The 27,011-nt window shown below is 38.3% G+C and overlaps 1 protein-coding gene across 7 annotated transcripts in view; it reads right to left on the bottom strand.

Moving 5' to 3' along the window:
* The window catches only part of ESR1 (estrogen receptor 1), a 241,716-nt gene that overhangs the window by 107,795 nt on the left and 106,910 nt on the right, over positions 1-27,011 (bottom strand). For all 7 annotated transcript variants that reach the window (XM_069488728.1, XM_069488725.1, XM_069488729.1 and 4 more), the window contains one exon: positions 16,631-16,966. In XM_069488728.1, the coding sequence (XP_069344829.1) occupies positions 16,631-16,966 (336 nt within the window). The remainder of the gene's footprint in view (positions 1-16,630; positions 16,967-27,011) is intronic.

Raw genomic sequence — 27,011 nt, 5'->3', positions numbered from 1 at the left:
CTCTCACTGTTCATCATACTCATTTCCTAAAACTGCTGCCTTGGTTAAATTCAACTCTCTGGCAGCTATTCACATGGATGAACTGACTGAAGAAGAACTCACACCAACACCTTCAGAACCCAACACTGGTTGGGCCCAGGAGCCACACTACCCCTGCCTGGGCCAGGCTGTCCCCTCTCCCGCTTTCCTACAAGACTGCTGCACACCTCCCCCTGCCACCTCGACCTCTCACACCTTCTCCTCGACGCTCACGCTCAGCTGATGACCTCACTCCTAATTCCCTAGGAATTGAAGCAATTAGAAGAGAATGTTCACAGAGCCTCCTCTGCACCTGACTCTGCCTTCCTGCCTGCACTCCTTTTCGAAAACATTCCCTCTCCCAGTGCACTACTTTCTACCCTCTCATCTGTGTGATGGCATCATAGTAGCCATTCCCCCTTCTCCCTCCTCTGAAAGAGTTGCTTATATGTTGGCCTACATAAAGAGACATAAATGATTTCAGGAGTTTTGCAGGGCTTTGCCTTGAAGGAGTATGTGAACATGTTAGTTCACATATCAAAAGCTGCCTCGCCTCAGGAGGGCATCTCACAGATCAGAGCAATTTGCATGGCGACGCTGTCTCAGACCTGAAGGCTACTTGTGCCTGATGCCTCTGTAGGACAAGGCTCGGTATGGGGTCACAGGTTGAGAACTGATCAAAGAATGTCCACCCGACAGACACCTGCAGCTAAAAACAATTGGCCTAAAGGACAGTTCCTACTTTACTCTTGACTACCAGTCTTGATCAACAAAAAACTAGATAAAGAAATATAGCCGGGCACGGTGGCTCACGTCTGTAATCCTAGCACTCTGGGAGGCCAAGGCGGGTGGATCGCTTGAGCTCAGGTGTTCGAGACCAGCCTGAGCAAGAGTGAGACCCCATCTCTATTAAAAATAGAAAGAAATTATATGGACAGCTAAAAATATATATAGGAAAAAAAAATTAGCCAGGCATGGTGGCGCATGCCTGTAGTCCCAGGTACTCGGGAGGCTGAGACAGGAGGATTGCCTGAGCCCAGGAGTTTGAGGTTGCTGTGAGCTAGGCTGACGCCATGGCACTCACTCTAGCCTGGGCAACAGAGTGAGACTCTGTCTCAAAAAAAAAAAAAAAAGAAGAAGAAGAAGGAAAGAAAGAAATATAGAGCCACTATATTTCTGTTTAGCCTTTCTGCTAAGTGATAATTTTATCTTAGGACTTAGAAGGTTATCTTAGAAAAATTTTGTAACCATTTGCTCATGTAGATAGAATTAATTAAGGGATCTCTAGAAGCTTTTGAGGAAACTTTAAACCTAAACAAACTACCTGTTATTATGTAAATCTGTTACCACTGGCAACTGATCGCTGTACCAATAAATACTGATGCGGGACTTCGCTCGTGGCTTCACAGCTCACGGGAATGCTGGAGGACCCCCTGACTCCCCATCTTTATAAACTATACTTTCATCTCTGTGTCTTCTTTTATTTCTCTATTCTCTATTTTCTATTTCTATTATTTCCATATCCCTTGCGACGCTTCCTGCCAAAGGAACCCGATTTTGCTGGGAGCGTAGCTAACTGCACACACTTATACTTGCTGTTTCCAATTCCCTTCCTCCCATTTTCTCACGAACTCACTCCAAGCATGCCTCCACTCCTCCCTCTATCAAAACTGCTCTTAACAAGATGGACAGTTATCAATCCTCATTGCACTTGGCCTAACAGCAGCATTTGACACAGCTGATCACTTTTTCTTCCTACACGTCTTCATTTGTCCCTCACGATGCCACAGTGATACTGAGTCCATCTCGATTTCCTTTGCTGGTTCCTTCTCCTCTCTCTGACTTAATGTCTGAGTGTTCCAATGCTCAGTCTTTCATCTTTTTCTCTTTTTTCTCTTCACACTCATCTCACTCATTATCTCTATGCCAAGGACTCATAACATTACATCAAGTCCAGATACTGTCCCAAATTCCAGACATCTCCCCTTGTATTATCTAAAAACATCTCAAATTGAACATGGTCAATACCAAACTGATATTCCTCCTCAAAAACTCATTCTACCTGTAGACTTCCCCATATCAGTTGTTGATGACTACATCTTCTAATTGTTCAAGCCAAAATAACCATCCTTGACTCTATTCTGTCTCTCATACTCTATATCCAGCCCATGAGGAAAACCCTGCCAGCTCTACCTTAAGATATACTCAAGAGGTGAGCACTCCTCACTTCTCTCCATTCCTCCCGCATCAAAGCTACCATCACTCCTCATTTCTCACCTAGACTGCATAGTAGGCTCCTACCTGCCTCAACCCCTGGCCCCCTTGGGGTGTCTTCTCAACCTAGCAGCCAAATGAACACTTGTAATAAGTCAGATCCTATCTTTCAAAGTCCTGCAATGGGTTCCCACTTCCCTCAGAATAAAAGCCAAAGTCTTAGTCACCCTGGGATCCACCTGAGCTCCCACCCCCTTACCTTCCTGACCACATTTTCTCTCACTCTTGCCTCCCACTTCCCTCCTGCTCCAGTCATACTGACCTTCATTCTATTCCTAGAGTATTCTAGAACTGCTCTTGCTGTCAGGACTCTGCACTTGTTGAGCCCTTTGCATGGAATGCTGTTCCCTCAACAATGGCTAACTCTCTCACCTCTTCTTCCAAGTGTTGCTCGAACCATCTCTCAACAAGGCTTACTCTAACCTCACCATCAACTCGCCCTGGCACTCCAGCTCTCATTTTCCTTCATCCACAATTCTGGTCAGCTTCTAAAAATCGATAATTAAGTGTCCATTATGTTTGCTTTTTTCTGTCTCCTCCACTAGAATGTAAGCACCAGGAAGGCAGGGCTCAGTGTAACCTAAGCACCCAGAACAGTGCTGGGCTCATGGCATGGCCAATGAAAAGTACTGAATGAACAAAGCAATTAATGAATCTGCAGCTACCATTTCCATCTACACCATGGGCTCATTAAGGCAGTGATGCTCTACACTTTTTAAGTGTGGAGACTCCATTTGATCTGTAAAGTCTGAAGCCCTACCCTTAACCACACTTCCCAAACACACATATTAGTTAATGCCCTTTTAGTGAATCTTGACTGAGAAAATAAATAATAGCCAAAAATTACTGAGATCAATGATGCACAGACTGAATTTGCATTTTATTAATCATGCAACATTTAACAAATGTTTAATAAGCACCTGTTATGTTCCAGGTACTATCTTAGGAACTGGAAATATAACAATTAAAAATGGATGAAAATAAAAATTTCTGCCCTCATAGAATTTGCAATCTATAGGCTCCATGGGTTTATAAACATTTGAACACATGGTTCATATATGTGTAAGACATATTATTTGATACCTAGTGCTTATACAGAGTAATGGACATCTTACATTAATGCATGTATTCTCAACAGGGGCAATTACTGTCTCACAGAGGACATATGTTAGTTCTGGACATCAAGAAATCTAAGATATTACAATGGTTTGTGGTCTCTAAAGCTCAACCAAACTGGCAAAATCTTCTTCTTTAGTATTTAATTGCTCTCACCAAATTCAATTCCATTCAATTCATTTTTTCTAATGAAAAAGGGTTGAGACATCATGATAACATGTCAGGACCCCTGGGTTCATGGATCTCAGATTCACTGCTCAGGCTCCAGGAAGACCACCAACCCAGCTTTGCAACCTCTAAAGGTTGTAAGTCTGCAACTCCCTCAAAATTTGGTGGCTAGGTAGGAGCCACCCACAGCAGAGCATTGCCATAGGGACAGTTCTGTGATGTACTGGAATATAAAGATTGAGAAAAAGATGTGATGGGAGAGAAAGAGGCTGTGATTATTTAGCCTAAGAATTAAAAAAAAATTCATGAGAAAATAAGCATTTGAATTTATTCAAGGGTAGAAAAAGGTTTGTGCTGCACCAGTGATTCCTAACAATTAAGAGTTTATGCTTTCATCGATGACTAAGTGATCTTTCACTAAGGTTGATTAATGACATAATTCAAACAAAGGGAGAGGGAACAAGCCAAGTTCTGCACCTGAGAAGGTGAGGGTTGAAGAGGGGCTATTTCCTGCTAAATATTTTAGTCTCAAAATGACCAGTTCATATATCAGGAAGTGTTTACACTTACATACTTAGTAGATAGTTCAGAGCTGAAAGATGCCTGTCATGCCCTCCCAAGCCCTCCTCACTCTCTTCTGCACCCCTCTCCACTCTCCTTGCTAATGGCACCACCCCCTGCAGATTCTTAGAATGTCTTTCTGTAACCACCACCACCACCATACACACACACACACACACTTGTCTCTTCCAATGGGAGTGGTAGAGCTACACTTCAAATTCACCTCTGGATCTCAAATAGAGGCAAAAGCATAAGTGATGCAAAAACTCCAGATCTTCAAAGCTGTTGGCTCTCAACTGGCACTGAGACCAGGTTCTAAAATTCAGCACAGTGACGCTTTCTGAAGATAATTATGCAATATTTATTCACCACTGGTGCCTAGAACACATTCTCTCATGTAGAGAAAATTTCCCTTCAATATAAGAACTGTTCTTAGAAGTCAATGTGTGTGCATTTTGATCTAAAACATGCACACAGTACAATCATGTGTACAGAAACACAGCAAATAGTTTGGCCAGAATTTTTCATAAATACATAAGATAACAGACAATTCATGTTCATGATGACCAACTGCAACATCCTGAAATACTTTTTGAATTACAAAATGAAGCAGCACTGTGCTATGGCCTTATGGGCACACAATTAGAAACCAGACTGCACAGTTCTCTGCCACTCCTTAGTTCATGACACATTTGGGAAAGCTACTTAGCATCTTGATGCCTCTGTTTCTTTATCTATAAAATGGCCACAGTAATAGTCCCTAACTCATAGGGTTGTTGTGAAGATAATATACACTCAATAAGTGGTGGCTTTTTTTTCCCCAATATAGCCTTAGTGTGAATTTTATATTATTATGTTCTGATTCTTTTTTAAAATGATAGTTTATCTATGATGTATTTTGACACTCAGTGAGTCAGAATATTCATTAAACAGGATATCCAATTCTGAAATTATGATTTGAAGTTTACTACTGTAGCAGAGACTACTATTTGCCTGCCAAATATCCATCCAACTCTTCTCATTAATAGAACTCAGACTTCATTCCAGGTACAATGTGCACAGCTTAAAGACTATCTTTTCCAGGTCCCGGGCAGACAGATACAGCTTAAGGTCTGTCCAGTGGATATAAGAGGAAGTGCTGAGAAAGACTTCCAGAAAGGCTCCTTAAAGGAAACTGCTTCAGCAGAGAAGTCTGTCCCTACTGAGTTCCTGTCTTCCACTTTCCCGCTGCCTGTAAGGGATGTCGATGGCTGAAGCTCCAGTAGCCACATTAGAGCCAGAGCTGACCTTGGGAAGGAAGCCTTGTGCTAGGATAAGGAACAGAATGTCAGAAGGAGCTTGGGTCCTTTAGACTGCGGAGCTTCCATACTACTGGTGAAAGAAATCCAAATTTATTTTATGTGAAAGAAAAAGAATAAGCTTTGTCTTTTTTAAGCCACTGTTATTTGGAGGTTTTCTATTATACGTGGTTGATTCAAATCCTAAAAGAATTGCATTTGAAAAGGATTTATTCTACAATGGGTTTTATTTCTTACCTCTACATTCTCTTTCCTAATTCATTTAAATATTTGTATGCATAAATGGTATAAGCTTGTAAGATGGCTTAAAGCATTTAAATGCAGCCAAAATCTCTAGTTAACATTAACTCAGAAAATTGGCAGTAGCTGTTATATCTCTGGAATGTTTTTTTTCTTAGTGGTAACAACATGTAAAAACAAAACAAAAGCAAAAAACAAAACAATCAAATTTCAATTAGTTTTGGTTAGGGGCAATAAGATTATTTGAAAAGACAGGCATAATAGCATAAGGCAGATCATGTAACGTAAGTAAAAAAAAAAAAAAAAAAAAAATACACTGCCTGAATGTTTAAAATGCATTTCAAAAACTGGTTCTATCCTAGTTTTGCAAAATTCCAGGTCATCTCATGATTTTATTGTATAGTTACATAATACTCTTAAAAAATAGATTCAAGATTAATTATATAAAAACCCTGAAAACCAACAACAATAATAATAACTAATATTACTGAGCACTTGCTACGGGCCTGAGTTGCCCTAAGGCAAAGGTCGTGTTCTTCAGTCGATGCAACCCCCATGGTAATATATATGCCAATGGCAGGAGAGGGAGAAGACAAGGTTTGGTTGGTTTTTTTTAAGGCAAATAATGATAAAAAGGTACAACTCTTTCTATCATTTCTTTAGCCTATGTTAAGAATTTCACATAGGAGAGGTATTCTAGAATTCAAATAGTTTCCCTAATACTAAACCATTCTATTATTAACCTCTCTGTGCCTCAGTGCCGTCATCCATAAATTGGGCATAAGATTGAGAAAATAAAAGCACTCAGCTGAGTTAATACAGGAAAATACTTGGAAGCCACTATTTATAACAGATAAATTAGTAAACTCAGCTCCATTTCTGCTTCTTCACGTGTAAAATGGGCAAATTATAATTGCTACATTCACCTTCCTGTGATAACTGGCTTAGTAGAATGGAAGTTTTTTGAAGGCAGAGATTGGTCAGTTTTGTACTTTGGTGTATTTTCACACATATAACAGTACCCAGCACCTAGAAGGAGCTCATCAAATAACTGTTAAATGAAATGAAACTGTTTGTACTATAATTATAAAAGAGACTGTAGAGGAGCCTAAAGAATAGCCTGTTGCTATTTATTTATTCCACCCTAGTTCACTGGTTTTTCAATGTATCTTCTTGCAATATGTTTTTATTCTTATCTAGAAATCAAAGTTTTGGATAAGAGGAATCCCCTCTGAATTTAGCATCATTTTTATCAGTTTGTTTTTGCCATGCAATGTCCGTTTCCTTTTCATATATGCAATATAAAGTATTATACTTTTTTATTGTGGTAAAATATACATAATGTAAAATTTACCATCTCAACCATTTTTAAGTACACAGCTCAGTGGCATTAAGTATATTCACATTGCTGTGCAGCCATCACCACGATCCTTCTCTAGAATATACTTCCTTTTTAAAAATATGGCTTCCATGATATATTCTTAAGTTCATTAAAGTTCATTCTTAAGTTTATTAAAAATAGTTAAAGTAAATCAGAAATTGGTTAAGTGGGCTAATAAGAACCACTTACCCATTTTGACAATCACTTTCATGGTGAAGATTCCATCAAAGTGGTCTTGCTATTTGTTAGCCAATTAAATTAAAGACATTTAGGTAGGTCTGTCTGATTTCAAAAGACTGGGGCCATGTGTTTCAATATGTGTGTATTAGGTACTAATTGACTATTTGATTGTATGTTTATACATCTATGTATTTGTAAATCTCTTAAACTTGAAACATTTCATAAACAGGCTCAATGGAGCCTCCCACTTCCACAAATCCATTGTGAATGGCAGCATTGTTCTGGATCACGGTTTGGGGAATTTCACGATCTAATCAGGAAGGGAAAATATATTTCTCAGTTTATATTTCTGAACTGTGGACAGGAATAAAGAAAAACCAACTCTGATTATATTCCATTTCTGCCTTATTGATGCAAGAAGAAAAACAGTGACAGAACTTGAATGCATGCTTTGGAAAATATTCTTCCATAGCTCAGAGCCTGAATGACTTTTTAAATTCAAAGCATTTATCTACTAGTTTTCAAATATGCATTTCAAATGCCCTAAGCAAACATCTTGACCAGGTAAAAAGAACCAAATGTTATGATGTGACATGTTATTTTATGAAGAAACACTTTTAACACCCTCCAGCGAGGGAACTGCCCACCATTTTATTTGATTTTGTGTTTATGAAATAGTCACATAATGAACACAAGCAATACTACAAAGAGAAACTTTAATTCCCTCTAGAGAAGGGCACTTCCATCATTTTATTAAGTTTCACCTTTTTTTTAAGCAATCACACTTCTGCTATTTCTTATTATTGTGTTAGGGGCTCTGCTAGATGCAACTAAGTGATAAATCCTAGACCAAAAGGACAAGGCCACTTGTTTTTTAAAGTAAATCATGGTGAATTTGTCTCAAGAATTTTTAAACAGAACTTATATTGTAACACATCAAGTGATTTACTTATAAGGGAAAATGTTCCTAAGAGAAGTGCCCATTCAAAGTTGAGCAAACTGCATGGAACACTTTAGTTACCAAGGAAACAGAACTGAAACCCTAAGATTCCCTGGAACTAGGGGTTCCCAACCAGGAACAGTTAATTCAGTCAACAGAATTAACATTCTATTAATCCAATGTTTAACCATGTGCTTGAGGCAGTGGATTTATCTTCACATTAGCAACAAAAATGTTTAAAGTGAGTATTTGAGAACTAGGGGTGGGGTGAAGAGAAAGAAGTACTAATTGTGCCAAAAATAGTCAGTCAGCCAGTTTGAACTGTAGTCTAATGTAAAGACAACAATCTAAAGCTACTGATTAGAGCCCTTGGTTCCTGTGAAAGACAGAAATCATATAAGGTAGTATGAAACAAATCTCAAGGCTATTTAGTGAATTTTCTCTGGAAAATTATCGGTTATAGACAGAGTTATACAGGAAACAGGTGAATTCTTCTCTTCTAATTCTTCTCCACTATGAGATTCCTTCCAAGCCTCTCACTGTTTTCTATGGATCTATTTACTTGGATCTCATTAGGACCCATATTGATTTTCTCTCCCTTTTGTAGGTCTCTGGTCTTCAATTCCCAAAGAAAACTAACATCTTTCATCACTAAGGTGTAACCTTCATTTCAGGGAAGCTCAAACTTTGGCTCAGCCATGTTGATGCTTAGGACACACTGAGGTTCACCCAGTGGGTCTAAATATACCACTGTTGGGGGTAAAGGGATTCCAGAGTTCTAAATACAGACTAGGTTAATCCAGAAAGATACAGTGTAGTCACCTCAGAAATCCAGCCACCTGTATCTTGGAGAAGTTGTCTAGTTTCAGGGTCATTCTAAGAACACAGATATACCATAGTTAATCCACCTGGTCTTCAGGTTAAGAAATCACAATTTGTGAAAAATCATATTTCAATTAAAAAAGGAGAACACTTATTTTGTCAAAAGTATGCTCATTTCATGCCAGTATCTGTCAGAGATTTTATTTAAATGAAAGATACCCTGACTACACTAAAATATGATCCATTTAATATAAATTCATTTTGCACATATGTAACTTTTAAAGAACATGTTCATGGCTTAAACAAATTAAACTTAGATTGTAGAAATACTTCTCTGGCAGGGTTGGAGAACCTGTGGCTTTAGGGCCACATGTGGCCTTCTGGATCCTTGAGTGCAGCCTTTTGACTGAATCCAAATTTTACAGAACAGATCCTTTTACTAAAGTAATTTGTTCTGTGAAGTTTAGATTCAGTTGAGGGGCCGCACTTGGGGACCTAGAGGGCCGCAGGTTCCCCACTCCTCCAGCCACAAACCTATCATGAAGGAAATAAACAGGTAAGAGCTGTTACTGTGTTTTAGATCCCCGGTGATTCACTTCCATAAGATACTCTGGACCGAAGACTGTTGCCTTGTGACGGCAAACTCAATTCAAGATTATATTGGTCAAAGCAGTCCGAAGTTTCAGAAAGGAAGTAGAAGGTGAGGTGTTCCTTTAGCAGAAAAAAAAATAAGTATAGAATTTGAATAGAGAAAGGAAGATGCAGGGATACAAACAAAAGGAAAATAAAATTAAGATGCTGTGTGAAGGGGAGAATGGAAGGGGAAAGGGTGTGTGTCTGACTTAAGCAGATCATATTGGAAAGCAGAAATCAAATAAGATAGGAAGCAGGTTAGTGAACAGGCTTTTTGCAAAGGTCTGTCACCTCTCCTAGAATTCATATTCTCCTGGAACCTATGAATTCAACCTCATTTGGAAATAGGGTCTCCAGATGTAATCAAGTTAAGATAAAGTCACCCTAGATTAGGGTGGGACCTAAATCCGACATGATCAGTGTCCTTATAAGAAGAGGGAAATTTGGACACAGAGGCACAGAAACACAGGGAGCACACCTCACGGGTTGGTGGCAGAGATTGAAGAGAGGCAGCTACAAGCCAGGGAACACCAAGGATTGCCAGCAGACATCAGACACTAGCAAGAGGTAGATACAGAGCCTTCAAAGAGAGCATGGCCTTGTCTACCCCTTGATTTCAGACTTCTAGCCTCCAGAACTGTGAGATAATACATTTCTATTGTTTTAAGCCACTTGGTGATACTTAGTTATGGCAGCCATAGGAAATTAACACAAGAGAGGAAAGCATTTTGAAATGATGATTTACAGATACGATTTTGGCAATAATAAGTAGGATGAATTAAAGGGACAAGAGACTGGAGGCAAAAAGATGAGTTAGGAGGATATGACAGTAATTCAATCCTAGAAAAATATTAGGGTGTAGACCAGGCTGATGACAGTAGAATGGAGAAGGAGCATAAATCTAGAGACGCTGAAGAAGAACCGATGGTACATGGTGAAGAAGAGCCAGGCACAGAGACGATTCCGAAGTTGAATAAGGAAGAAGGGTGGAGCCCCTGGCAGAAATGCAGAGGAGCAGGAGAAGCAAATGAGTTGCTGGGAAAGAGGAGAAAGGGGAAAATGGCCAGTTTGCTTTCAGATGTGTTGGTGAAAATGTAGCATTTAACTGCTGTCCAGCAGGCAGCTGAAAATGGGAACTGAATATTTAGGTTTTTCAAACCTAAAGAAAGAAATCTCAAAGCATCAGCCTAAAAGTTAACAGCTGAGGCTCTGAGTGGACTAACTTTTCAAGTTGGTTTAAAGCAGCTGGAGGACCCGGGACTGAGTCTTAGAGAATGTGGGGACACCTACAACAGATGGGAAAAGCGAGAAGGGAAACTGGGCACATCCTTCACTCCTGGGGAACAATTTTGATGTCCTATTAAAATTGAATGACAATTCACCTGATCACCTCTTATCAGCACTGGCTTATCTAAATGTCTCAAGTCTCATGAATTTCTGTCTTTTATTTCTAAGAGTAATGGGAAGTTACTCAATATATCACACAGGACAGATGAAATCACAGTATATATGTAGTGTATATAAATTAAGTAAAATTTACAACTTTGAATAAATAACTTATTTTCTTTTCTGTTTTTGATTTCAAAATTGGGAAAAATAACAAAACATGTAGACCAATGGGTCATATCTTTCACTCAGCATGAAAGCTCTTAACAAACAGTAAACTTGGAAGGCCCACTATAAAAAAAATCTTAAAAATGCTTCTGTAGGAGACTGTTCAACAAACAGAATTGAATCAACTGTGCAGTCATCTGTAGAAAAACTACATTGGAGCCACACCTCATACTGTATACCAGGATGAACTCAAATGGACCAAAGATATAAATGTAAAAAAAGAGAAACTATCACACTAAAGTACCACATGAAAACATTCTTCTGCAGGTTAGAATCTTTCATAAGATATGTACCAGGTAGATGCACAGAACTGTTAAAGTTATAAATCAACTTTAAAGCCAGAAGTTCAGTGAACCACTTGGGCGGGCAGAGGAGAAAATATACAAGAGTAAATGATTAGCCAAGCCTACATTAGATGAGCCAAACCTTCCTCTTTAATTCGGTAACCCCTTCTTTCTTTTGTCTCAAAAGTGTAACACAAAAATATTTATTTATAACACATGTATTAGTTTCCTAGAGCTGCCATACAAAGTATCAAAAACTGGTGGCTTTGAAATGTATTGTCTGACAGTCCTGCAGGCTGGAAGTTGAAACCAAGGTGTGGCGGGGCCAGGCACTCCCTAAGCGTCCTCACAGAGAGTCCATTTTTGCCTTTTGTAACTCCCAGTGTTGGCTGGCGAACCTTGCGTCCTTGGCTTGTGGATTTGTCACTCCTGTCACATGACCGTCTTCTCCCTGTGTCTCCTCACATCATCATCCCTCTGTGCACGTCTGTCTCTGTGTCTACATTTCCCCTTTTGTAAGAACTCCAGTCCTTACTGGATCAGGGCTTGTGCTAACAACCCCATTTGAACTTGATTCCCTGTATAAAGACCCTACTTCCAAATAAGATCACATTCTGAGGTGCTGGGGGTTAGGACTTCCACTTATCTTTTTGAGGGGATACAAATTGATGCATAACACACTTCAATGGTAATCCATTTTTCTAGCACATAAACCATCAATAGAAACTGACATTCTCCATGCTAAACCCCACTGGAAGTAGCAGAGCCACAGGCTGACACTCCCCACAGGGTGGCCTAGGGACACTAGATACCAGAAGTCCACTGTGCTCAGGATAAACACGCAGATTCTGAGGCCCTGACCCAGACTCACTGAAACAGAACTTTGAGGAACAAGCAGGCCCAGATGAGGCATTTTTCTCAAAAATTCTCAAAATAAAAAAGGGATTTTTAAAGGCTTAATAGCAGCCAGGCCAACAAGCATCTATGGGGCTTCAAAGTTTCACATGAGGGAAAAGTCAAGGCAGCAGCTGTTCTCCTTGGGTTTCAACCAGAGCTTCCACAGGAGCAGCGGAGAGCTGGGCAGGTGACTTGGAAGTGGAGCACTCAAAGGTAGCTGTGCACGGCCGGCCCAGAGGGGCTGCCGCCAAGCAGACTGGGATGATTCCAGCCCAGTCCCAAGGCTCTCATTATACAATGGCTGCAAAATCTAAACTGCAAATCTTTCCCTTGAACATACGCATCTGTCACCTGTGCAGGATGTCACCCATACCTCTGTGTCACATTATCTTTCATCACCATGCCATGCCAAAGCAGGATGGAACACCACAACAACCCGACAGCAGGGTGGTCTGATTAGAGGTTGGGAAGCAGAGTACTGGGTAGCCCTGCCAAAGTCCCTGGAATCTTCAGGAAGCTTCCAGAATAGAACGTGTTTCTTGAAGATGCTTCCAATGCTCAGATTGAGGTATTGTGCCCGTTCCTGCCCTCTCGTCCCTACCCACTTTAAGTTTTCGATGACACTAAGGGAAGCTCACTTGCCTATAAACAACTGATGCCTATCAAAGTCCTGAAGCCCACATCTGGATATCTCTCTGTCCCTTACAAAAGAAACGTTGTACAGAAACTTCTGAGAAGCCTAAGCTTGCAGGTGGTGGGAGGCATGTCTAGAAAAAGTGATCCTCTACACCTGGGGCTAAAACTGAGCACGGAAGAAACTCGAAGTAAAATGGGAGGGAGTCGGGGCTCAGAAGAAAGAGGGACTCCTTTAGTGTTGAGTCTAGAAAGACCCAGCAGGGAAGGGGAAGGAGAAAGGTCTCCTAATTTGCCACTAAAAGAATGAGGAAGGTAAGAATAGGTAAGGTGGGATGTGCCACCTTTCTTTTCTTCCTCTTCCTAGGCCGGCATCTTCAGTGTACCCTCCCAGGTCTGTGCCCAGGGGTTCAAGAGGTTGTCACACTTCTAGTTAACAGTATTTAAAAGGCGATAAAAGCCCAGGGATAGACATCTATACAAATATTCAGTAAATACATACAGCTGGAGCACAAATTTGAAGTATAAAATTGCTTTTGAGACATGTAAAATTATGGTGACTCTTAGAAAAGGCTTAATTTTTAATAAAGCAGAATGATAGTTTGGTGATGCAATTCAAGCTTCTGGGATATAAAATCAGATGTGCTTCATTAACACTGAAACTAAGAATCAACCACTCACTGATGCAATTGGGTGTGATGCAGAAATCAAAGGTACAACAGCTTCTGCAGTCATATTTTCTTCTTTTTGACCTTCAGCTAAATGATATTACATTTATTGACTCATTTCACCATGTGTAAGATAATTGTAAATTAGGATTTAATAATATAATTCTTTTAAAACTAAATCTCTACCCATGGATAAACTATAAATTATCTATTAAAGATAAACAAATTTCAGAACAAGCAACAAAGAGAAATGCCTCTTCTATAACTAGATATCAAAAAGCAAATATATAGCATGTGTTAGAAAAAAGCATCCCTTGTCAGAGTTCAGTTGGTAGGTTTTTATCATTCTTGTCACTGCTGTTGTTTTTAAACTGCAAAGAGAACAAATTAATTTCTTGATGTCATCTTTAGCCAGGTCTAATATAAATACTTTATAGATTAGAACTTCACTATCACACTTGTATGATGCATTTTTATCCTAATGCTCTTCACATCTTAATTCTGAATAGAGAGCCATGTCAAGTCAAAAAATATGCCCCAGATGTTAAGAGAAAGGAAAATTCAACTATAATCATCAACATTTGAAAATTATGACAATATTCCGTTAGTTATTAAAAAAAACACTTTGATCTACTAAAATGGCCCAAAGTGTTGATTATTTTTGTTAATATTCATCATTCAAAATGAAGTCAATTCATAATTTCTGTTATATTGATAGCCATTCTGAGGATTATCCAAATGTCCCACGCAGTTTTTGTATCACATAGCTATTTCTATGTACTTCTAGAACTGGCTTCCTTACTATTAAATTACTATTATTATTATTCTCAAACTATGACCACATAAATGTAGCATTGTCTATATTAGATTTTCAGTGTGGGGTATTTTTTTAAATGACAGATGGTATTTGGATACATAAAAGATATAAATGCTTTTCAAAATGTAGCTTGTCAATTTTCCTGAAAAGCCTGACAACCATTTTCAGCATTTTTCCAGAAGACTTTTTTCTTCTCTCATTCTTTATCCTTTTTAAACCAATTATTTTTTATTCTGCTCAGTCAGACAAGTAGACTTTTGATTTACAACAGCTATATGCCAATGATACACACATACATATATATATAATTTCATTTTTGCCTTTATAATTATTTTTTAAAAAATCAACAAGCATGGGCTGGGCGCGGTGGCTCACGCTTGTAATCCTAGCACTCTGGGAGGCCGAGGCGGGTGGATCGCTCGAGGTCAGGAGTTCGAGACCAGCCTGAGCAAGAGCGAGACCCCGTCTCTACTAAAAATAGAAAGAAATTATATGGACAACTAAAAATCTATATAGAAAAAATTAGCCGGGCATAGTGGCGCATGCCTGTAGTCCCAGCTACTCGGGAGGCTGAGGCAGTAGGATCGCTTAAGCCCAGGAGTCTGAGGTTGCTGTGAGCTAAGCTGACGCCACGGCACTCACTCTAGCCTGGGCAACAAAGTGAGACTCTGTCTCAACAAAAAAAAAAAATCAACAAGCAATATGATAGAGTATGGTCCAAGAATTTTGAAATCATACAAATCTTTTAAACTACCATGATGAAGTTATAGAGTGGTTTTGCTACACATCTTGTTACCAAAAATTTGGTTAATTCTGGCTTTACCAATGGATAGCTAGGCATGGGCATAATATTTTCCTTCCCTTGGTTTTTCCATTTTAATCCTAAATTCAGAATATTACTGCGATGAATTCTTCATCCAATGGTAATGTATCTGAACTTAATTCCAGTTGTTTCAAATGCTCTCCAAAATTTTGTAATTATAAAAGTGTCATGATGGGAATCTACTGATAAGTATGAAAACTATATACTTGAATTCAGCAGTGCTCTGGAACTAATATTACCAAGATTAAATGAGGGAACATATATGCTTATAAGGACAATGAAACTTAAAAGCAACAAAGAGTTGGCCCTCGGGGATATGACTATTTCTTTTTTTTTTTTTTCCCCCATTTTTCTATTTTCCTAAAGTATAAAAAGAAGGCAATAACAAATATAAAGATAAAGAAAAAACCTATAGCCACATTATATTTAGATTCTAATATTCACTTATAATATAGCTACTTCACATAAGAATGCTAAAATATGTGGGTGCTCAGTAAGACTCTTTATTCCAAAGATGGCCAGGAGTTTTTATTGGCCAGTTGGACACACCCTAAAAACTTAAGTTTGCCTATTAACCCTCATGCTTCCATGTAACCTAACCTCCACCATCCAAACGATGTAATAGATGACCTCTAACAAGTGTGGATCACAGTACCACTGGCTCCTTATTCAAAGGACTGCATGTTTACATGTTGATATATGCAAATACATATAAGATTCTCTATGGCCAGACATACGTTCCTTGGCCTATAACATATCAGTGACCTTTGAAATGTAAGTAAAGACTCTACATGTTTTTAGTTTCATAAAAAATATTCCATGCATCATAGGTAATAACTATATTACACTCAAGCTTTTCTGAGAGAATCAGCTGAAGAACCAAAGTGTCACTTTAGCCAAATATTAAAAACTTTTGTGGATCATTCAGTGTTAAAAGTTTCTGCCACTGTGAACATAAAATATTAAATACTTTTGTCATGTAGTGTCCACCCCAAATCTTTTTGGTTAATGAGATGGGTTAAAAATAAATAAATTATGTCAATTTAAGATTTAGTTTTCTACATTTTGATTTTAAAACACGATTTTCTCATCTCCAGGAGAATGACAGTGTATTGATACTAAAAATGAACAAATTCTGATGTAATCTTGAAACCAATTAGATAACAAGCTATTGTTTCTTTTTCTCCCACTATTTCTCCCAGGACATCACAACCAGTTTTTGAAAACTTATTGACTCTTAAAAGTTGAGCTTGGCATTCTTACCTGGCACCCTTTTGGCCCAGTTGATCATGTGAACCAGCTCCCTGTCTGCCAGGTTAGTCAGCAAGCCCATCATGGAGGCCTCACTGAAGGGTCTTGTAGGATCATAGTCGGAATAGAGTATGGGGGGCTCAGCCTCCAACAAGGCACTGACCATCTGATCAGCCGTCAGGGACAAGGCTGGGCTGTTCTTCTTCGTGTGCTTAATCAAGAGAGGGCTAGGCCAAAGGCTGGCGGCCCTCATGTCTCCAGAGGGCCCTGCTTCATTCCTGCCTTCCCCATCATCTCTCTGGCGCTTGTGTTTCAGCATTCTCCCTCCTCTTCTGTCTTTCCGTATCCCTGAAAGCAGAGGGAAAGAAAACACAATGCATTTATTATTTTTGCCCATGCAAACTTTCATTCAAAAATAGTCTTCAAAGCTTATAGCCCTTTATTTTATTTAAAGAAATACTTTCAGGCACTGGTGAGCTGTTAAGTGTTTAACAACTGGCTTTCCCAGGGAAAAAGAAAAAGGCTCTGATTTGTAGCATTTGCCAATGTCCATGGTGTAAATACTGTGGCCGTAACAAATTTCAAGCCACTTGTCTGACTTCAAGTGCCTTGCAAAACTCCTGAAAATTTAACAGTAGGTTTTTGTGAGCCAGTACAGACCAGCTCTGACACTCTGACACGTAGAGGTGTGTGTGTGTGTGTGTGTGTGCACGCGCACGTGTGTGTAACGATGTTACAAAAGAACAGAATTATAGTATCAATAATTATTCTTGAAATATGATTTAGCATCAAAGATCACTTCTGCTATGAATATTCTTTTAATAATAAATTAAAAGGGCGTTATTAAAAAGCATTTAGTAAACATCCTTATTACCTAAGTAGGCCTCTTAATGAGCGACACTAAAGAAGAATGACTTGCCCACAACATAGGTTACAGCCTCTGGACCCTGGAGATATTCAGTGAGTCTCTCGCTTCTACTGAGCTACACCTCATCACCTTAGGAATTGACCCAAGTCCCTCAAGAAGTTTACTTTGTTTTAAGCTTTTCACAGATATATTTCTCTTTTCCTAATATAAAAGTTTTTAAATAGTTGAAAACAATTCCCCCCCCCACCAAGGTAAATTATAAAATAGGGTACAGAGGAGGGATCCAATCTTTTTGCTGTGGTTCTTGGAGGTTTCGGCTCAGCATCTTAGCCTGAAAAAGGCCATGCTATGCTGCTGAAATGTATCAGCAAACACAAATATTTTGAAACAACAAAAAATTCACCCAAGCTTCCGTATTTTCAAAAAAATTAGTCTCTCCAAAATTTGTCAGACAGCAGCTGTTCTTATATTTATATGAAGGAAAAAGTTGGTAAAAAGTTAATATGACTATTGTTAATACTAAAGACGTGAAAAATAAGCACTCTTTAATATATCACCTGTTCTACCTCTCCACAGAAAATCAATAACTAGTGTAGAGAACTTTGTCCTATTTTCTTCCAATTTTTCAAAGGCTTTGGACAAATGTGTGTCTGTGAAGCTTTTTAAAATATGTTAACTTTTATTCTTGTAGGTCTAGATTAGAAATATTAAATGACACTTCAAAAATATAGAGAAACCAACAATGTCATTTTTCACAGAATTAAAAAAAATAAACCCTAAAATTCATGTGGAACCAAAAAAGAGCCCACATAGCCAAATCAACCCTGAGCAAAAAGAACAAAGATGGAGGCATCACATTATCTGACTTCAAATTATATTACAAGGTTATAGTAACCAAAATATCATGGTACTGGTATGAAAATAGACATATAGATCAATGGGACATAATAGAGAACCCAGAAAAGCCCTGTTGCTATAAGCCAACCCATCTTTGACAAAGAAGACTGGAATATCCATTGGGGAAAGGAAACCCTTTTCAATAAATGATGCTAGGAAAATTGGATTGTCATATGCAGAAGAATGAAACTAGACCCTTATCTCTCACTATATACAAAAGTCAATTCAAGATGTAATAAAGACTTAAACATAACACCCAAACTATTAAAAACATTAGAAGAAAACCTAGGGAAAACTCTTCTGGACATGGGCCTAGGTAAAGAATTTATGAATAAGACCTCAAAAGCACAGGCAACAAAGCAAAAATAGACAAATGGGACTTAATTAAACTAAAAACCTTCTGCTCATCAAAAGAAATAATCAACCAAGTGAACAGACAACTTGTAGAACTAGAGACAATACCTGCAAAATACTGATCCAACAGGGGACTAATATCCAGAATATATTACAAGGAACTGAACAACAAAAGCAATGATAATAATTCCATTAAAAAGCGGACAAAGGACATGAATAGACACTTTTCAAAAGAAGACATGCAAATGGCCAACAGGTATGTGAAAAAATATTCAATATCACTAATCATCAGAGAAATGCAAATTAAAACCACAATGAGATATCATCTTACCCCACTCAGAATGGCCATTACTAAAAAAAGGAAAATAACAGATGTTGGGAAGGATGAAGAGAAAAAGAACTCTTATACACTGTTGGTGGGGACTTAAATGAGCACCAGTTCTACAGAAAATGGTATGGAGACTTCTCAAGGAACTATTTTACACTGTTGGTAGGAATGTAAATTAGTACAACTTCTACAGAATACAGTATGGAGACTTCTCAAAGAACTAAAAATTGAACTACCATTCGATCCAGCAATCCCACTACTGGGTATCTCCCCAAAGTAAAATAAATCAATGGATCAAAAAGACACCTGTACTCATATGTTTATTATAGCACTGCACTATTCACAATAGCCAATATATGGAATCAACCTAAGTGTCCATCAGGGGAGGAATGGATAAAGAAAATGTAGTGTATATACAGAATGGAATACTACTCAGCCATAAAAATGAATGAAATCATGTCTTTTGAAGCAATATGGATGGAACTGGAGGCCATTATCTTAAGTGAAATAGGCCAGGCACAGAAAGACAAAATTGCATATTTTCAATCACAAGTGGACGCTAAGAAATGTGTACAGAGAGTGGAACAATAGACGATAGAGACTCAGATGGGGGAGGGGTGGAAGGGGAGTGGATAATGAGAAATTAGTTAATGGGTACAATGTATATTATTTGGGTGAGAGAAACTGTAAAAGCCCTGACTTGACCACTACACAATCTATGCATGTAACAAAATTGCACACATACCCCATAAATTTGTACAGATTTTTTTAAAGGAAAAAATAAAGAAATAAATAAAAGCAACCTTGGGCAAGTTAAAAAAAAAAGAAAGAAAGAAAGAGTTACCTGAAGGAGTTACCTAAAATGCACGCAAGCATTTTACCTTTTAAAAACAAAGTACTTTAAAAATAATTTGCTTCTATTATTGCAACTTATAATAAATGCAACTTATCTTTATTTTAAAAGATTCCAAAGATAAAGACAAGTACAGAGAAGGTTCATGAAGCAAAACAAAACAAAACATAGTATTCCCATCCACTCTAAAATGTTTCAGCACTCATACTACAGACAATATGTTCTAGCAGAAGAATTTTAGAATCAATTCAGATACTGATAACGGCAGGTATCAAAAATGTTATCAAGGTATTTTTTCATTTAATACAAATTTGTTCAATATTTATAATGTATATTCACAGAAGATGCAGTGATAAACAGAGACAGTTACTGTCCATCAAGTTTTCAGCTTGGAGGGAAAAAGACATTGATCAAAACTTATCCAGTATATATTGAATGAATGATTGAACTGTCAAAAGCACAAGGGAAGAAAGGAAGTGATTAGAGAGGGAGACAGAAAGCTTCTCTAAGAGAAGAAGTTACATTTGAGGCAAATCATGACATTTCCCTTCTTGGAGGAGTTTAGAAATAGTCTATTCAGATAGTTTACCTGTAGCACTACTTAAAGCAGTAAGTTGAACCATCATACCCATTTGCATCTCACAACTGTATGACTTAGGTTGTTGAACGTAAGACAAAAATGGCCACAGATTTGGGATGTGGAACAATAAAACACAACTGGAGGGATGAGGAGGAGAGAGTTGACTATTTATAAAAATCATCAAACAGTCAAATAGGGAAAAATGTTAATAGATTCAATTAGCATTAACAAATATTTTCTCTGATATACCCCATTGTATTACATGTTTCAAATTCCAGTCTCTACAAAATGTATAAACAAAACAAAAATAGAAAATTATACCTATTATATGGCCAACAGCATGTGATAGGATCCCAGGATATGGATCAAGAAATAAGGTATAATTTTCTATTTTTGTTTTGTTTATACATTTCGTAGAGACTTTGGGACCTATCTCAAGATCTATTTCACTGGTCATGCTGCAGGAAGAGTCTTTGTAAAATGGTTTTGTCCACGTGTATCATTTACTTCCTGTGAATAAAGTCATGGACTCTACTGTTTAGTAAAAGCTAGAGTTGAAATCTGTGAGGAAAAAAAAAAAGGAAGCTTTTTTCCACTTGGAGGTAGTAATTGTACATGTGACCATTGATAAGACTGTACAAATATTTTATAGCAGTTCAAAACATCTAACTAGAATTGAGCAGAAGAATGTAAAAAATGGTCCAGATTCTATTTCTATTTTACTCTAGGTTAAGTGAGAACTTCAGATCAGAACCAATGACTACAGGCTGGGTTATTGGAACATACAGTCAATTCTTAATTATATAGAGTCATAGGCCATAGCAGTGGCATGCATGATTGAAATCCAAAAATAAAACTGAAAACTCATCCTCTGCTTCCTACCAAGACATATTCCTAAATTATGCATAGAGCAGCAACACAGAGTGATATATATTTTACTTAAGTTCGCCCCTCTTTGTGAACTTCTACTAATTATCAGGGAAAAAGACAAAAGAACAAACTACCAGTTCATAAACAGAGGGAGAAAAAACAATTAGTTTAGATCATGTAAATGTTAAACAGGCAGCCTCTTCACAGTCAAAAAGCTTATTTATAGTAAATAGCATTTTGACTTGTAATGCCTTACACACAAGATATATTGTCATTCAGTACATGAAAATGTCACTTTCCAGAACGGTTGGGTAATACATTCAACATCACAATACAGACATCGTGCCTTAAATACGCTAGTGTGCATGCATTATTACCTCTCAAGTTGTGTCACTGTTTAGACAATGCTTGCATCAAAGCAAATTTCTTTGTACTCTCTTTTTTAAATTTTAGCTCAACAATTACTCAAAGATTCTCCTAACAAGAGCCATGGGTTTTATATAAGTGATTGAAAACCCAAACTCTTTTTTATCCAGCAAGCCCACCATATGGGTGAAAAGCCACTAGTTTGAACTTCATCCCCTTGGGTTAAGGCAACGCTAATATCCTCATCACATTGTTGTAAGGATTTAGAGAGGCTTAGTATGAAATCTCCACTTAGTAGCACTCAGTGTGGATTTAAGTGATTCTAATCCAACCTATGAGGTGTTAACTAAAGGGAATTTATTAAACCAATAAACACAGGCAGTAGAAATGATACGGCAAGGGAGAGAGATGGGCACAGAGCACTCTGTGGGAAAGGCGGGCCCTAGGATTCAAAGGCTGCCTGGGATTTGGGAGGTCGACTGAAAGGCAAGCCAGGGGCTGAGTCCTGGCAAGGGGGAGGAGGGGCAGAAGACAATTATGTCCTGGCCCCAAAATAAAAAGATCTGTCCTAATGAGTCAAAAGTCTGCTGAGGCATTTTTGAAAGACTATCTCTAATTATTTTAGAGTTTGTTTAAACATTCGTTTTTTTCATTCTTTAAATTCTTTGGCTTGACTATTGTATCACAGGAAAAGTTAATATATTGCCCGAGTATTTGTTAATGACAGAATTCATTGGATTATATGTCTCTAATGCATTCCATTTTTTAAAATTTTTCTTTTATTGAAATGATCTTTTTTCTTCTTAATACCTTAAGCTTCTAGAAAAAGCTGGTATAATATCAGTAAAGTTATTTTGCCAGTTTTCCACGACTACTTTAATGTATTAAATATTTCAAGCATTTGCATAATCACCTTTCTTTACTCAGTGATTCCACATTATTCATGAGGTATTAAAAAGCCAGACAAAGAAATACAGTAAGAGCTTTTTAATTTAACACGTTGAAGAAAACAGACATACCGATTAGTTAAGAATTAAGTAAAGATAAGAACTAATACAACTTACTCCAGAGAGACTTCTCTACATCAATGCTCACACACTCCCTTCAAACACTCCAGAAGAATCCTATAGGGCTGCGGTCCCCAACCCCGGGGCCACAGACTGCTACCTGTTAGGAACCAGGCTGCACAGCAGGAGGTGAGCAGCAGGTGAGTGAGAGAAGCTTCATCTGTATTTACAGCTGCTCCCCATGGCTCACATCACTGCCTGAGCTCCGCCTCCTGTCAGATCAGCAGTGCATTATATTCTCACAGGAGCACAACCCCCATTCTGTGAACTGCAGGCACACAAAGGATCTAGTCATGGGCTCCTTAGGAGAATCTAATGCTTCCCCTCAGAGACCCCCGGTCTGTGAAAAAATTGTCTTCCATGATACGAGTCCCTGGTACCGAAAAAGGCTGGGGACCACTGCCATAAGGTAAGTACAGTTTTTGTCTCCCACTTAACAGAGAAGAACCTTAGATTAACTATCATACCCAAAGTTGTACCAAGGGCAGGTAGGGACTTGAACCAAGGTCCATCTGATTCCAAAGCCTCTGTACAACAATATCATTGATTGTTAAGCATGGGTAAGATCATTGTATTATGTTGTCTCATTAAATGACGTAATTTATGTAATTATAGATTATTCTTAATGTTATCACAGCCTCTAAATGTGTCAGGTCAAGGAACTGCAAAGTATCTTGTTCATTTAAAGCTATTTAATGTTTATCCCTTCCCCGCTTTCCTATTCAAAAAATCACCCCAACCTACTGTGCATTTCCTCGTGTGTCTCTGCCTTTAGTCCCTTCCTTGCTGTCTTCACTGCCATCATCTTAGTTCCTACCCTTTTCCCTTCTTACCTAGATCATTGCAGCAGTTCCCAACGTGTCCCCTGGCCTACCTTCAGTCTCCCCTCCAATCCAATCAACTGGTAATTGGTTATTCTCTATTGTGCAGGCACTTTATACAGTCATTATCTATCTGCAGCCCTCAGTGGCTGCCTTGGCCTTCAGCAGATGTTTACACCCTGAAGACTCTCAGTGGTTCTGTGGGGATATCAGAGGTGGCACTGTTGGGGTATCTGGTCATCTCATCCCTTGCCCCCATTTGTCTAAAGCAGCTATCTTTATATGTATGTTTTTATATGTATGTTTCATATATGTATGTTTTATACATATGTATAAAACATACATATATGTTTTATATGTATGTTTCATATTGGGATTAGGTTAAGAATTTATTTTTAATAGGGTTTTCTGGTTTTATTTTAAATTTAAAAAGCTACTGAGCTGCTGAATAAAATCAAACTCTAAGTTAAGATTCATGAATTTCCACAAAGAGTCAAAAAGTACTTTCCAAATCTATTTATCTTTACAAATTCCCCCACAAACCTTTACTTTTTATGAAACAAAGCGGGCCTGTGCCTCTTTTCATAATATTTTCCAATACCACCACCTTGTTCTCTTTCTACCCCTCTTCTGGTACCAGCCTCAAAAACCCAATTAAAGTCCCATTTAATTCATAGTCAATCTTACACCCCTTGCCCCAATCTAGTGGCTCTACTTCCTCTGTTCTCATAGCTTTTCTTTCCTGCCCCATTCATTCGGCAACTATCATGGCTTCCTTGTGGATTTAATTATACCAGGGTTCCTCTTCACTCACTGTGGCCTGGAATGTCTCTCCAGGCAGGAACTTGGAACAATCATAACAATCACCCCATTTGTTTTCCCCTTCTCAAGAAACATCACCCGCATGGCTTGATAGCCAAGGTTTATAGACAGTAGTTTTACATATTTTGTCCAGTTTTTCATTTGTTTATCATATGTTTCTGGTGGAGAATACAGTCCCTGTTACTCTATCTTGGCCACAAACAGAAGTTCCCAATAATTATTTTCATCATTAGTTTTAACAAAATCCCTCCTCCTTATCTTTTCTGATTAACAAACTGCCAGTTTGAAATCCTGCATGTCTTCTTTTGGAGTTTTATTATCATGGATCTTACGTAATTTAACGTTATGTAATGAGCAAAGGAAATTTCAAGCCCAATTTGGAAAAACTGAAGGGAGGGGCAGTAAGGATTATTTTCAGTAGGTAAAGGACGCCCAAGTCACTCCCCTCTCCCCCGCAACTAACCACACTCCCATGCGGCAAGTTCAGGGGCCTCATGTCCTTAAACCCGCTTTCTCCATTCCCTAACACTGTGGCTTTTTGCTTCCAAGCTGCAAGTCCTGCCCTCCCTACCTGCTAACCATGGGAACATGTCCATCTTTGTTCATCAGGTGATGCTCTCTGGTACAGATTATAATGGTTAGGAGACAGGTTGTTGTCTCGCCCTTTGCAGTGGAACTTGGGGAGGGCAGCATAATCCCAATGACCTCAGACAAATGGTGTCTCTCCAAGCCTTCCTGGCTCCTAAAGTTTCAACAGACAAATCTAATTCTTCCTTTATTCAATGGGATGATTTACCCCCTGTATAGGAGTAAGTTCCTAAGGCAAGTTGGAAAAGTCTTCCTATTTCCTGCTACATAATAAAAAAAGGAGCAGATTGACATCACTAAAGTGTAGGATTTGAATAAATCACAAAGAATCTTCAATTTTCTAGAAGTTCAGAATCACAACAAAGCACTTGAAGTTGCAGAAATTTAGAAAAACTAAGCGCCAAGCGTAGATTTTATCATTTTGTTGAGTAATTTAAACTGAGCTGTTAGGACATTGTTCAAAAATTATTGAAAAGCATAATTTCATTAACTAATTTGTATAATAAACACTTGCTAATTCTTGGTTTCCTGGCATCCCAGTTGCCTTCCTACGTTTGGCAAATTCCCTAGTATGTGAGCTGGTGGATGTCAGGACTCACCCGCACCACAAAGGTCACAAGGACACTGTTTTCTGTGGCCCTAGGCTCTGGGATGAAGGTAAGTGACCTGGGTTCCACCTGCAGCAGGCTTTCCCCATGCCTGTGAAGCCAGGACACGGGACGATTCAATCTGCTGCCCTGTGGTGGCTGGTGCCCAAGAGTGAAGACAGGGACTTCTGCCAGGCTGCTCCCAAGGCACCACACTGGCAAAGGTGCTGGCTGCCATGTTCTCTGTTTTCCAAGCCTAGGTCTTCAGTCTTCACATTAAATCTATGATCTAACCAAAATTACCCCAATAATTTCCTTTTCTGGTTAAGCGAGAGAGAATTCGTCTTGCTTGCAATCAATAATAAAAATAGCTAACATTTATTGAGCACTTGCTCAATAAATATATACCAGGTGCTTATCAAAGCCCTTGACCTATTATATCATTTAATTTTCAAAACCACAATGAAAGGAATATGCCATCAGTATCCCTTTCTAAGGCCAAGGAAACTGAGACACAGAGCTGGGACTTGAACCTACGCAGATTGATTTCAGAGCCCATAATCTTAATTACCAGGCCACACCAGCCTCAGAAAATACTGAGTGGCGCAATCTGTACAAATCTTTATGCACTGTTAATCAATGCAAATAGTTTGCACTCTGTGTTTCCGTGTTTACACAGGGGCCTTAGAATCCTCAGAGGGCAAACTATTCCATAGGCCAGTGTCACTACTGATCCATCATAGATACAATCATGATTCTGTAATTCCTAGAATTATAACTACAATGTTTCTTACTAGAGATTCTGAATCACACAAATCCTAGTCTGAATTTTTTTTAAATGGTTTCCCTGTTTTTCCATTGATACTTTTGATTTGTGTAAATTATTTACCTATTAATATATCCTAGTGTTTGAATATCAGATGTATTAAGATAGACTATTTTTCCCCAAATGGAGCAGATGGGCTAAATATGATATCTCTCTCCTACCAAAATTAGCTCTCAATATCATTTTCACCATGACTTTTCTAAGATGCCACAATGAGAATGGTTAAAGGAGCCCCTAAGGTTTGGAAGAATATCATATATCACTTGTATAAAATATACACATGCTCACATAAAGTATACACTCTGAATCAGCTTTAATTTCATCCATTTTTGATTCATACAATAAGTTATTGAGAGTCAGGCTCTGCTCTGGAATAAAAAATAAAATCCCTGCCCTCACAGTACTTATATTTTTGTGACAAATATGTAATGTCAGGTAATGATAAGTGCTAGAAAGAAAAACAAAATAGAAAGGGGATAGAGAGGGCATTTATTTATTTATTTATTTATTTTTATCTGATAATATTATTTTATTTCACAGCACAAGTCATTGGTTGGACCTAAATC

The sequence above is a fragment of the Eulemur rufifrons genome, chromosome 15, assembly GCF_041146395.1.
Source record: "Eulemur rufifrons isolate Redbay chromosome 15, OSU_ERuf_1, whole genome shotgun sequence".
NCBI lineage: Eukaryota > Metazoa > Chordata > Mammalia > Primates > Lemuridae > Eulemur > Eulemur rufifrons.
Note: the sequence above shows the minus strand (reverse complement) of the source record. Positions and strands in the feature narration are given on the sequence as shown.